The sequence below is a fragment of the Mesocricetus auratus genome, unplaced genomic scaffold (genome assembly GCF_017639785.1).
Source record: "Mesocricetus auratus isolate SY011 unplaced genomic scaffold, BCM_Maur_2.0 Super-Scaffold_100042, whole genome shotgun sequence".
NCBI classification, from domain to species: domain Eukaryota; kingdom Metazoa; phylum Chordata; class Mammalia; order Rodentia; family Cricetidae; genus Mesocricetus; species Mesocricetus auratus.
This window is the reverse complement of record NW_024429219.1, coordinates 859716-872288: the sequence shown is the minus strand read 5'-3', so window position 1 is coordinate 872288 and position 12573 is coordinate 859716. Positions and strand designations below refer to the sequence as shown.

Below are 12573 nucleotides of genomic sequence, written 5' to 3'. Positions count from 1 at the left end.
GGCTGTGAGTCACCCTGTGGTTGCTGGAGATAGAACTCAGGACCTCTGGAAGAGCAGCCAGAGCTCTTAATCACTGAGCCATCTCTCCAGCCCCAGATATTTTTATTGTGAGTAAATTTGCAAGCATAATGAAAAAACAGAATGATGCAGTGAATTTTCCATATACCCACTATCTACATGCCACACTGGTTTCATCTCTATACAATCTATTGTTGTGGGATTGCTTCAGAGAAAATTACCAATGCCAGACTTAGCACCCTTAGAAACGTTGGCATTTCTAATAAGCGCCCACTGTGTTGTTGTTTGTTTCCACGTGGCATTCACAGCACAAACCTGATAGATGTGTCAGACTGCAGTGTCTTTAGTCCCACACATACAGCCCACAGGTTCTTTGTGAGCCGACTAAGGTAGACTGAGCTAGGTCAGGTAGGCCAACTCACCATGGCCTTCTCCGCCTTCCAGCCTCTAGAGCAGGATCCGTCTAGCATGAACTTCTCATGGGAAATGACTGGAAATGTAGACACCAAAGCCGGCGATACCAGCAAATTTCACTTATCTCCCTTTGATTTATTGCCCAAACCAAGGCCGACATACAAGTTGAAAATCAGTGGGGCAGAGAGAGACCTTCTTCAGTGTGATAGGTAGAACGGAGAGAGAATGGAGAATTGAGACAGTAGTCCAAATGTTACACCAACAAACTAGCAGAATTCCTATCACCTAATGCTCAATTCATATCAAATGTGTCCCACCGTCTCTAAACCTTTTATATATTATTTTTGATGTCATTGAGATTACATTTAATTGTTACATTGGTGAGTATATTTTGGCCTAGAATACCAGCCCCCTTTCCACTTTTGGGTCATAAAACTTACTAAGCCAATTATTTTATAGAACACCCTAGATTTGCATGACTGTTCCCTATTGCCATGTTTACTGTGTCCCTGTGTTCTTTAAATTATATATGGCTTAAATTAGACTCGGGAAAAGAAGGATTCACTCTGGCTGTGGTCAAGGGACCTGGTCCCTCAGGATGGGGCAGTCATGGCTGCAGGACACGGAGGCAGAGAGTGATGACACTAGCTAAGGTCCCTTTGTCCTTTGCTGAGAGATAGCTTTGCTTAAGAGTACTTGTTGCTCTTGTAGACCCAGGTTAAGTTCCCAGAACCTACATGGCAGTTAACAGCCATCTGCAACTCCAGTTCCAGGGGATCCTGTGCATTCTTCTGACTTCCTCAGGCATGCACGTGGTACGCATACAAACATGCAGGCAAAATGTTCAAGCACATAAAATGAAATAATTAAAATAAAAGAAGTAGTTGTAAAAGACAGATTTTATTGAGTTTTTCTTTGATACTTTCATACATGTATAAAGTACATTATGATTATTATACCTCCCTACCCTCTCTACTTTCCCTCCCATCTTTAATAGTCCCACCTCCCTACAAGTTGGAAACCATCGTTATATGCCTCCTGTGTCCCACCCTCACTCCCAGTGTTGTGACAAGTTACTGTCACAGACACTGAGACTCATGTGTGCAAGAGCTCTTCTCGGGGCAGGTCTAGGATAGGCTGCAAAACCAGTAAGAACTCTGTCTCATCAAGGGAAAATGGTGGCCCTGTGACACTAGCCATCTGTAGCAGACACAGGTAGCCTCTCTGGCCTGAATTTGTACTACTCTGTCTCATACTTTGGTCTGCTGGCTTTGGTGGCCCATTGTCATGCCTCTGGAGAAAGGCACTACAAGTGCCTGTATCACGAGCTCTAATTGGTCTTAAAAATAAAAGCCTGGAGTCAGATATTAGGGGGTGAAAGCTGAAAAATCAGAGAAGCAGAGCAGCAAACACTGGAGCTCTCACCTCAGACTGAATACTCAGTCTGAGTCTCATACTCAGACTGAAAAGAGGCCGAGCTCCTGTCTCCCTGCTGCCTTATATTCCTCTCTCTGTCCATCTCACTTGCTGGCCCGTCTGTACAGACCTCCAGACCTCCATGCTTAGCTAGTGGCTAGCTCCGCCCTCTGATGTTCAGGCAAGCTTTATTTGTTAGAGTACAACAAGACATCACCGCAGGTGGAGCCCTAGGTTTCGATTCAGTGTCCCAAACAGCCCTGTGAGCGATGCCATTTGTGGAATCATAGTGATACACAGGCATGGCACTCTTTACTTGAGCATGGTGAGTCTGTGGCCTATAGCCCATGGAGGGCATGAATGATATGACATGATCCCACTCTGATGTAGCTGAAGCAGTACTTTCCAGGTCTAGTATCTGCAGGACAGCTTAACAGCTCACCTCAGCCAGGAATGGCAGCTGTTATAGCTTGTCCACCACTCCCAGACCATGATGTCTCTCTCCTCTCTTTCATTCATCATCTCCCGATCATGGAGGTGCTGGTTTGACCCTCTTAAAACCAGATGCAGGAGCTTCAAGCTATACTGGTCATCGCATGAATCTGTGACTTTTAAAAAATTATTTATTTATTTTTATGTAAATTGGTGTTCTGGCTGCATATATGTCTGTGTAAGGGTGTCAGATCCCCTGGAACTAGAATTACAGTTAGCTGTGAGCTGCCACGTGGGTGTTGGGAATTAATTGAACCTGGGTCCTTTGGGAGAGCAACCACTGCTTTTAATCACTGAGCCATCTCTCCAGGACCAATCAGTGACTTCTTAAGTGGGCTGTGTCCCCGATTTGCAGTGCACAGGTACTCATGGTACCCCTGCCTCTTCTGCCTGGAGTCAAATGCAAACCTCCCTGTGGAACAGAAGAGTCAGGGTCCCCCCCCTGCCCCCCGGCTTCTTGGAACTGCACCTGATATTTTGGAGAGAAAAACCTTCTTTTGTGGGATATCAGGTCCTCTGGGCCATGATTCCTGCAAGGACCTAACTCCTTTGTGATTGAGAATGCAAACAGCCTAGAAGCCACCCTGGCTTACACTTGTGTTCTCTGGCAGCTGTCCCTTGACAAGGAGCTCATTGACTTTGGCAGCTATGTGGTGGGCCAGACCACATCCCGGATCATCACATTGACCAATGTCGGGGGCCTGGGCACCAAATTCAAGTTTCTCCAAGATTCTCAGTTCTATGAGATGGAAGAAGCCCAACCCATCATGAAAATAGTGAGTGCACCAGCAGCTTCTGACCAGCAGCCACAGCCGCCATGGGTGTCTGTGATTCTGCTCAGTCAAGGATGGGGTGGGAGCCTCCCCAGCCACATATACAATCCCATATGTGTACAAACATGTGAGCAACTAAGAGTGTCAGCAAATCAGGGGGGAAGAGGAAAATGTCAGGACAGCCTCACATGCAGTCTGGCCTCAGGAGCAAAGGCAGCAGAATGGGGCCCCATTAAGTCATGCAGTTTGTACTGAGCAGGAGCACTGGGAGGCCCTGAAAGGACCAGAGTCCAATCAGACAGCTCCATGAGAGGCCATGGATCTCTTTCCAGAGCATGACAAAATCCTTTGTCTTTCCCAAGAAGACTGTGCATGGGCCACATGCATGGGCCACAGAATGGCAACAGTTGCCTTGGGTCCTACTTAAGAAATGACCTTACCATGCTCATGGACTGTGGGGTCATCTAGGGAAGGTGAACAAAAGATGTACCTTTTCTTACATGCTTCTAAAAATATTTGAGTGTTCTTATTAGAAGCATGAAGCAAATCCTGTTGGCTCTGTTCAGGTGCCCCAACAAAGACCCCAGAAAGCATCTCCTCACCCAGGAGATGGCAGGACCAACAGGGCAGCCATGGCCAAGGCAGTGTGGAGAGTAATCTACTATGGGGGAAAGTGGGGCCGTGATCAGAACCAGAGAGCAGAGCAGGCGGAATGGGGTGACTGGGAGCCAGGCTTGCTTTGGGCAGATTAGATGAGTTGCGGGCAGAAGGGTGGTTCTGGAGCATCTAGGAGTTCTGCCTCCAACCAGCTGTGGAAAAAAAGGAGAGTCAGCTCAACCAAGGATAGAGCAGAGCCAGCCTCTGGACAAGTGACCACGTAGACTATAAAGAGGTCAGACTCAGCTGCTCATAGGTGGGGTCTATGATTAGGGCATCCATACTGATGAGAGAGAGGATCCAGCTCATCCAAGATAAAATAGACAGCCATTCCTACCCTAGGCAAGTTGATACTGTGGTCTTAAGACCCAGGATAGACAGAATGAGAACGTAGACATGGGGCGGAGGGCATGGCAACAGCCCTGGGCACAGATACATTTGTGTCTTCTTCTGGTTCTCCTGAACTTACCTGGTGACAAGGGAATCTGTGGAGTTGAATGGGCAATGAAGACATTGAGTTCCCTTTCAGAGCAGCCTCTACACCTGTGAGGACAAAAGTCCCTTTGACAAGATCTTTGCCAGTCTCTCTGAGCAACAGCTTGATATCAATGGGTCATCCCCAATGGACATCCAGAGCCAAAAAGAATCGGAGAAACTGGATGGTAAGTGTTGTGGAGACTTGTGAGTGGGTAGTAAGTACCTACTTCAAACTTCCTGCATTGATTCCTGAGCCAGCCAGGGCACTTGGCCTCAGCTGAATGCTGAGTAGGATTACAAGAGTGCTGGCATGGACACAAGGGCCTCCCAAAGGTAACCATCCAAGAGCTACTCTCGGCATAGCCACCTTAGAATCTCAGGTCAACCAGAGGGGCCAGAGAGCCAGCATCTCAACTGGAGACAGACAGGCCTGTTATCTAGGTGATGTTGAGGAGGGATACAGAGTTTTCTTAGGGCTTCAATTGTAAATGATAGTAAATATAGAACATACTCACACATGGAAATATGCACTGGTTATGGTGTGCATCGAAATTCTATTTGTGTTGAAACTAATGGTATCAACAGAAGCCCCAGGTGTGGACAGTCAGGCTGGCCACATGGTATACAGGGGTGAGGGCTTTGAAGGCTCTGCCTATGAAATGGTCCCTGCAGTGCCACAAGGCTCTGAGGCTGAGGAGGGAGTTTGTTTCATACCAGTTACGTAGAAGTGCAGATGATACACAAGGACAGCCCTCAAAACTGAACAACCCTTGTGCTGAGTTGGAAAAGCAGGTACCCTGTGCAGGCACTGGCCCTTCCTGTAATGCAGACTCTCTCCACCCTGTGACACTGCCTCCAGTCATTTTCACCACTTCCCTGTTTTCTTTCCTTTTGTTTGTTTTTTCTTTGTATGGCTGTCCTGGAACTCACACTGAAGAACAGGCTGGCCTCAAACTCAGAGATCCACTTGACTCTGCCTCCCAAGTGTTTGCTGGGATTAAAGGCGTGTGCCACCACCAGCCACCACAGTTTTTATTTTAAGATTTCCAAATTCACCATTTCTTTTGGTTGTATGTGTATGTGCCCTTTTTTCTCTATGCCAAGATCATAAAAATTTACATCTTACATTTAAATCAGTAGTTCATTTCAAATTTTAAAGTGTTTTGTTGAGTTCTTCATTGTACAGTAGTTCAATTTCTACTCATTGCCAAGAAATTTCCACTTAAGTTTCATAGCCACAAGCCCTTAAAACCCATGAGTCTCCCACAGATCATCCTTTACTTATCCAATTTCTATCACATTGGTACGTGCTCTTTAATTGGTCAACCTGTAGCTCAATTACTTTTCCATATTCTGTATGTGCAATGACACTACCATTACAGACCAACTTCATCTTAAATGCCTTCACTGGTTTCTTCTTATCATTTTCATCAGCAATTTCCTAGTTGGTGGGTAAGGATCTTCCTGCCACCTCTCCGTTGAATACTTATACAAATAGAATTCTCATTCCCAGTAGGAAGCATGTCATCACTTTACCTGGATCAGCAAAGGCTGGAAAAACTGGAGGACTGGAGAGTAATGTACTTCCTTTTTAGAAACTGTCCAGCCAAGTGGTAGTGGCACACACCTTTAATCCCAGCATTCAGGAGGCAGAGGCAAGGCGGGTTTTCATGAGTTCCTGGCCAAAATGGTCTACAAAGTGAAACCTTGTCTCAAAAAAAAAAAAAAGAGAAAGAAAGAAAAAGAAAAACTGCAGGCAGGTGGGAGTCAGGGAACAAAGCATGGAGCATCAAGGGAGAGGCAGCTGAACCCTCAAATTAGGACAAATTAGCACAAAGTAGGGGTTGAGTTTCAGCCTCTGTGGAGATAGCCTCTTATTCTTGAAACTTTCACTGAAATATTTTTGACCTGGGCAGAGGTGGTGAATACCTTTAATCCCAGCACTCAGGAGGCAGAGGCAGGGGGATCTCTGAGTTTGAGGCCAGCCTGGTCTACAGAGCAAGCTCTAGGACAGCCAGGGCTATACAGAGAAACCTTTCCTCAAAAACAACAAAAGAAATATATGTTTGGATGGATGGGTTACTTGTGCCAGTAGTCTACTGACTATCTGAGAGGAGTGCTCTTTAGTTTCTCTTTCTTAACCACTTGATCAGTTTATCCCATCTAATATACTTTCTTGGTTGTCACAAACTTAGATTAAGTCTTGCAGTCATGAAGTGCATGTTCCAACTTTTTTTTCCAAAGTAATTGCTTGCTTGCATTGTGTTGGTTCCTTGCATTTCTGGGTACATTTTAGAATTAGTTTATTGGTTACTACATTCTCTGACACACACACACACTCTCTCTCTCTCTCTCTCACACACACACACACACACACACATACACACACACACAATCAAACCCAAATATGTAGGTATATTGATTCATGTCTATAATTGCCAATGAGTTCAAGGCAGCCTGAGCTATGCTAGACCTTGCCTTAGAAAAGAAAAACAAGGGGGTGGGGAGGCTTTCATGAGTGTAATTGGTATAGCTTTGACTATATAATCAGTTTGGAAATAATATCTTGACATATTGAGTCTTCAACCCATAAGGATGATGACCCAATGGATTGAGTCATCTTTGTTTTTTCTTAGCAGTGTCTCAGAGTTTGTGATAAGTATGGCTTATACATTTTTCAGTTGATTCAATCTGAAAATCTTAGACTTTTCCCCCCTGGATTGATTACTGACATAGTCTTATTTGTCTTCTAGAAGCAGTGGTTACAGCTGTGGCCAGTGCCATGACGACCACGGTTCCCAGCGATGAGCAGGCAGAGATAACCCTGGGGGAGGTCAGTCCAGTTGCCCTGCTAAACCTTGGCTTCTTCTAGCTAGGAGACAGGTCATCCTCCTCCAGCCCTAGCCAATACTCACAGGGGGCTCTTTCATCTGTCCAAAGTCAGACTAAACCCATAGTCTCCAGGCACCTGTGGTCTCAACTGGTACCAAGGTATCCCCTCCCCATGTTGAGAGTAGGTAGGACTAGAGTAGCAGGGCCAATTTCCTATGTGTGGTCCAGCTTAGAGAGGACACCAACAACAAACCCTCCATAGCTGGGGGAGGAAGATGCAGAGAATAGTTGAGGCTGCCTTTCTTGCCCCTGTCAAAGCAGACTGTGAGCCTTGGTCAGGAATGGGATCTTTGAAATTCCAGGAGCTTGGAGGTGGAGTAAGGTGGTAGGGACTTGTGTATACACAAGATAGAAAATGCAGTCAGCTCCTACCAAGTCCTTCCCAGTTCTAAAGCTGGTGAAAAGGGCCGAGTCTCTGTGGCAGTCTGAGAGTCTGTGGAGAGCACACAGGCAGCTCACTGCTTGAACAAGCCTCCCAACTCCCACTCTGTTGGGACTCCATATCAGTAAGCACTCAAGAATAGGGCCAGCCTTAGAACTATTGTGACCAAATGGACACCCCAAGGACATGGTCCTGCTACACCCATCCTTGCAGTAGTGGCGAGAAAGGGGGCTAGTGGGAAATTCCCTGAGAAAAACAGTGATGCCCGTGCTCTGACCCCATGGCACCCTTCTTCTCACACAGGTAACAGAGGGAGAAATTGGCCCCTTCAGTTCCATCAAAGTACCCATTATCTTCACCCCAGTTATCCCAGGAGAGGTTCAGACTAAGTTCAAGGTCATGTTTAAGAATCCAAAGTGTCCAACGGTGAGTATCCCTGCTGCCACTTGATGTGACTGATCCCCTCCACAGCCACATCCGACAGCTGTCCCTGGTGCCACGAGGTCTCCACTTGCTCACGATGAAATCATTAGTGGGTAACACAAATGGTTGGCACTTAATAACGCAAGAGTGTTTAGATGCTGGCTGGGGCAAACTGTTTTTTTTTCCTTCTCTTCCCCCCATGCTCTGCCTTTTTTATAGTGTGGGAGATAAAAACTTAGAACCTTGAGCAAGCTGTCTACCAATGAGCCTCACTTCAAGCTCTAGCTCAGTGTTTGGGGTGAGATCCAGGGCAGCCAAGGATACACAGAGAAACCCTGTCTTTTTTGTTTGTTTGTTTGTTTGTTTAAGTATTTTAGTTTTTTAAATATTTTAAATTTTTATTTATTATGTATATAGTGTTCTGTCTACATGTATGTCTGCACACCAGAAGAGGGCATCAGATCTCATTATAGATGGTTGTGAGCCACCATGTGGTTGCTGGGAATTTGGCATCTCTGGAAAAACAGGCAGTGCTTTTTTTGTTTTTAATTAACATTTTTTATATTACAATACATATATTACATTATGTTACATACCATCCACAGTTCCCCCTCCCTTTCTCTCCTCCCCAGTCTCCATTTAGAAAGGGGCAGGCCTCCCGAGGGCTTGAACAAAGCATGGCCTATCAAGTTGAGGTGGGACTGAGTGTGTCCCCTCTCCAAGCATAGAGACTGGGAGAGGTCATCCTGCAGGGGGGACAGGTCAGGCAGTGCTCTAACTCTGAGCCATCTCTCCACCCCCAGAGAAACCCTGTCTTGAAAAACCAAAAAAGAAAAAAAGTCAATAATTGAAACAAACAAACAATGTCCATCACCCTATCAATGTGATATATAATTTGTATATGTTCTTACCTCTACTGCTGGCCAGGGTCTTCTGTCCAAAATAGGACAGTTGTGTCAGAGTGTCAGGCCAGAAAACCAGAGCTCTCTCTTTTTATATTAATTTGTCACATAAATTAATTGATTGATTTATTAAAATTGTTTAAGGTTTTCTTTGTGACCAGAGGCAAGGTTTATCTTGAAATGACGAGTAGCTGCGAGAAAGGTATCTTTGTTTGGAAGCTGTAAAAAACGTCGTAACAGGGTTACTTGCCTCCTGTTCCTTCTGTGACATCTATGCGTCCTCATATGTTTTGCTTTTCTAGATGTCAGCATTACAGAGCAGCTTTACTGGTTGGTACACGAGGGTCTGCATGCTTCTTCCGTTTGAGTTGAGCCATCCACCAAACCCAAACATCCTTCCTCCCTCCATTTCCCAGTCTCTTTTTTATTCTCTCTCCCTCTTTGGCTTTTTGTTTGTAGGGGTGGGGTTGTTGTATTTTGTTGTTCTTTTTTTGAGAAAAGGGCCTCCATATACATATAACCTCTTTCCTAGGAGAACTTTGTACACTAGCAAAGCCAAGAACTTGTTGCATTTGGTATCATTCCTCCCATCGCAGGCTTCGTCCATGTATTTTACAGTGATATTACCTGTTTTCAGTTTTCTCTGTTCTCAATCTTCTCAAGTTAATTATATTTTCCCTGTGGTACATGAAAAAACTCATTTTTTTGTCATATCTTCCTCCATCCTGGTCTCACAATTCCACAAATTTCTCTTTTTCATGTAGAAAGAGAAAATTCCTTCAAAACCCCCCTTTCCCAGGAACACACCCCAACATGTTCTGACAACCAGAGCAGAATGCAGTCCCTGTGTCTCTCCTGCATCGTCCTTGGCACCTGTATTTACATGGCTGTCGTTAGAAATATGAGAGTCTCCCCTGCTGAGAGTATTTCTATTCATTACTCACAGTTTATAGGCAGTGCAATCATTGCTGGTCTAGATTTGATCACTGGGTGTTTTGATCAGCACCACCTGTCCCCACTCTGTACTAGGAACTCTGCTCTGACATGTTTCCTTGGGTCATTTTGGAGTAGTAAACAGAAACAGGTAGTATATAAACTCTGGGTAATTCAAGATATGATTAATTATTCATAACGTAACATCAAGTTCTAGACAGTACCCCACAAGAATCTATGTAAAGACCAGAGATACCAAGTCTCGCAACAACCCATGGCACCAACAGCATCCACAATATGACTGGTGCTTGTCTTAGTTGGGGTTTCTATTGCTTCACTAAAACACCATGACAAAAAAAAACCAGTTGGGGAGGAAAGAGCTTATTTGGCTTACACTTCCATACTGCTGTTCATCATCGAAGACAGGACAGGAACTCAAATAGAGCAGGAGCTTATGCCAAGGCCATGGATGGTTGATTCTTACTGGCTTGCTTCCCATAGATTGGTCAACCTGCTTTCTTATAGAACCCAGGACCACTAGTCCTGGAATGGCACCACTCACAATGGGCTGGGTCTTCCCCCATCAATTGCTAATTAAGAAAAATATCCTAGGGCTAGAGAGATGGTTCAGAGGTTAAGAGCACTGGCTGCTCTTCCAGAGGTTCTGAGTTCAATTCCCAGCAACCACGTGGTGGCTCACAACCACCTATAATAGGATCTGGTGCCCTCTTCTGGCAGACAGGCATACATGCAGACAGAAGACTGACAAATTAATTAAAAGAAAAAGTAAAGTATCCTACAGGCTTACTTACAGTGGATATTCTGGAGACATTTCCTTAATTGAGGCTTCCTCCTCTCAGATGACTTTGGCTTGTGTTAAGTTGATATAATACAACCCAGCACAGTACTCAAGAACCTACAGTTTCACAGTGATCACAGTATTCATAATTCCTGTAGTTCCCACAGTATCCACAGGGGTTGCTTTTATCATCACTGTTACCAAATACCTGCCAGAAGCAACTTTAGGGAGGGACTATTTTGTCTTGGTTTGAGGGTGCACTTCATGGTGCTGGCGAAGGTGAGGTGGCAGATGTGTGACGGACCTGGTCACGTTGCAGTCAGAAAACAGGATGAATGCTAGTACCTGGCTGGCTTCTCCATCTCCCTCTGTGACTCAGTCATTCCCAGCTATATTCAGGGTAGGTCTTCCCTCCGCAGCTAAACATCTCTGGACAGGGCCTCTGTAGCCCTGATTGTGTTGGAACTCAAATTCACAGAAACCGGCTTGCCTCTGCCTCCCAAGTGATGGGATTAAAGGTGTGCACCACCACACCCTAAATCAGCTGGGTATTTTGAGCACCAAATTTGAGAATGTTTTATTACCAATCTATCTATGTATCAATCTGCCTTTTACCTTAGCTTACTATATATACACTTCATAAACTCATTCAAAACCAGAAGTATGACTCTTAGTCATTCTCTGGACCCTACAGAATAGGATAATCATATGAAAAATATCACAAGATTCTTCAACACACGTCATGATTAATTATTAACCTCATACTTGTAATGCTGTAAGTTAAAAAAAAAATCAAACCGTGAAACTTTCGCTAAGTACTGTGTTAACACTCACTGGTATCGCCGGGCGGTGGTGGCGCACGCCTTTAATCCCAGCACTCGGGAGGCAGAGGCAGGCAGATCTCTGTGAGTTCGAGGCCGGGCTGGACCGATAGCCTCCAAAACAATACAGAGAAACCCTATCTCGTAAAAAAAAAAGAAAAAAGAAAAAAAAGAAAAAGAAAACCACTCACTGGTATCTCCTACATTGCAAAGTAAACATATGCTGAATTTACATGTTCCACTTCAGTTATATTTCAGAGCCACTGGTATTGCTGTAGATGTGCCAGTCTGGGTGCCAAGGGCCACTGTGGACCTGAAGATCTGCATGTATGACCGACTCTACCAAGACTCTATTATTGTCCACACGAGGTGAGCCCTATGGTGGCCAGCAGGAGTGTCATGCCTAGAGCTGACTACATACTGGCTCTGAATGGTCCCCTTGGTGGCAGAGGACTGGGCGGCTGATTAGCCTATGGATCTTTAACAAAGTGATCCTGAATAACCAGGAGACCCCAGTGTTGCCAAGGCATTGTAGAGGAACCCAGGAGAGTCAAGGACAGAGACAGATCTGAAGACAGAGGAAGGGACTGCAGCTATGGAACACCAGACACCTAAAAGGGCGAGAAATGGATTTTCCCCTGCCATCTCCACAAGGAACCCGGCCTTTGTACATCCTGACCTTCAGTCTAGTTAGTCCCACTTTGGCCTTTTGTCCTCAGAGAAGTGCTCTATAATTGTCAGGTCCGAGTTTGTGAAAACATTACAGCACCCATAGCAGACACACTTGCTGTATGCCTGGGGCACTAGACAAGGGTCCAAGTGCCTTCAAGAGACATAGCAACAACATGGAGAATAGACAAAGTCCAACAAAAAAGTATATTAATTTGTACTGTTTTACAAAGACATCCGAGTTTAGATTACAAGTATTTTCCTTGAAGTACAAATTGAGATAGGAGCATCGCAGGTTTCATGACTTCATCAGCTTTGAGCCACTAGTCCCCAGACTATCAGACCCCCGTCGCTAGCCCTTCACACATGTCAGGCATCACACATGACCTGGGGGAACAACCCTCCATGACATGGTTTCCACCAGGCTTTGTCTTGCTCCATGGAGGGGCAGCTACTAGATGTCCCCAGACTCCTCCCTGGGAACCAAAGAGCACTGCACGCCAGG

General features: G+C 45.2%; 1 protein-coding gene across 17 annotated transcripts in view; it reads left to right on the top strand.

Moving 5' to 3' along the window:
- Cfap74 (cilia and flagella associated protein 74) overlaps positions 1–12573 on the top strand; it is a 51915-nt gene that overhangs the window by 22240 nt on the left and 17102 nt on the right. For 14 of the 17 annotated variants that reach the window (XR_005872880.1, XR_005872879.1, XM_040734934.1 and 11 more), the window contains 5 exons: positions 2952–3116; positions 4300–4432; positions 7001–7080; positions 7825–7947; positions 11647–11768. Coding sequence is in view for 14 of the 17 variants with exons in the window: in XM_040734934.1 (XP_040590868.1) it covers positions 2952–3116; positions 4300–4432; positions 7001–7080; positions 7825–7947; positions 11647–11768 (623 nt within the window). In the remaining 3 variants the exon portion in view is untranslated. The remainder of the gene's footprint in view (positions 1–2951; positions 3117–4299; positions 4433–7000; positions 7081–7824; positions 7948–11646; positions 11769–12573) is intronic. The other 3 variants (XR_005872881.1, XM_040734942.1, XM_040734930.1) reach the window with 2 other exon arrangements.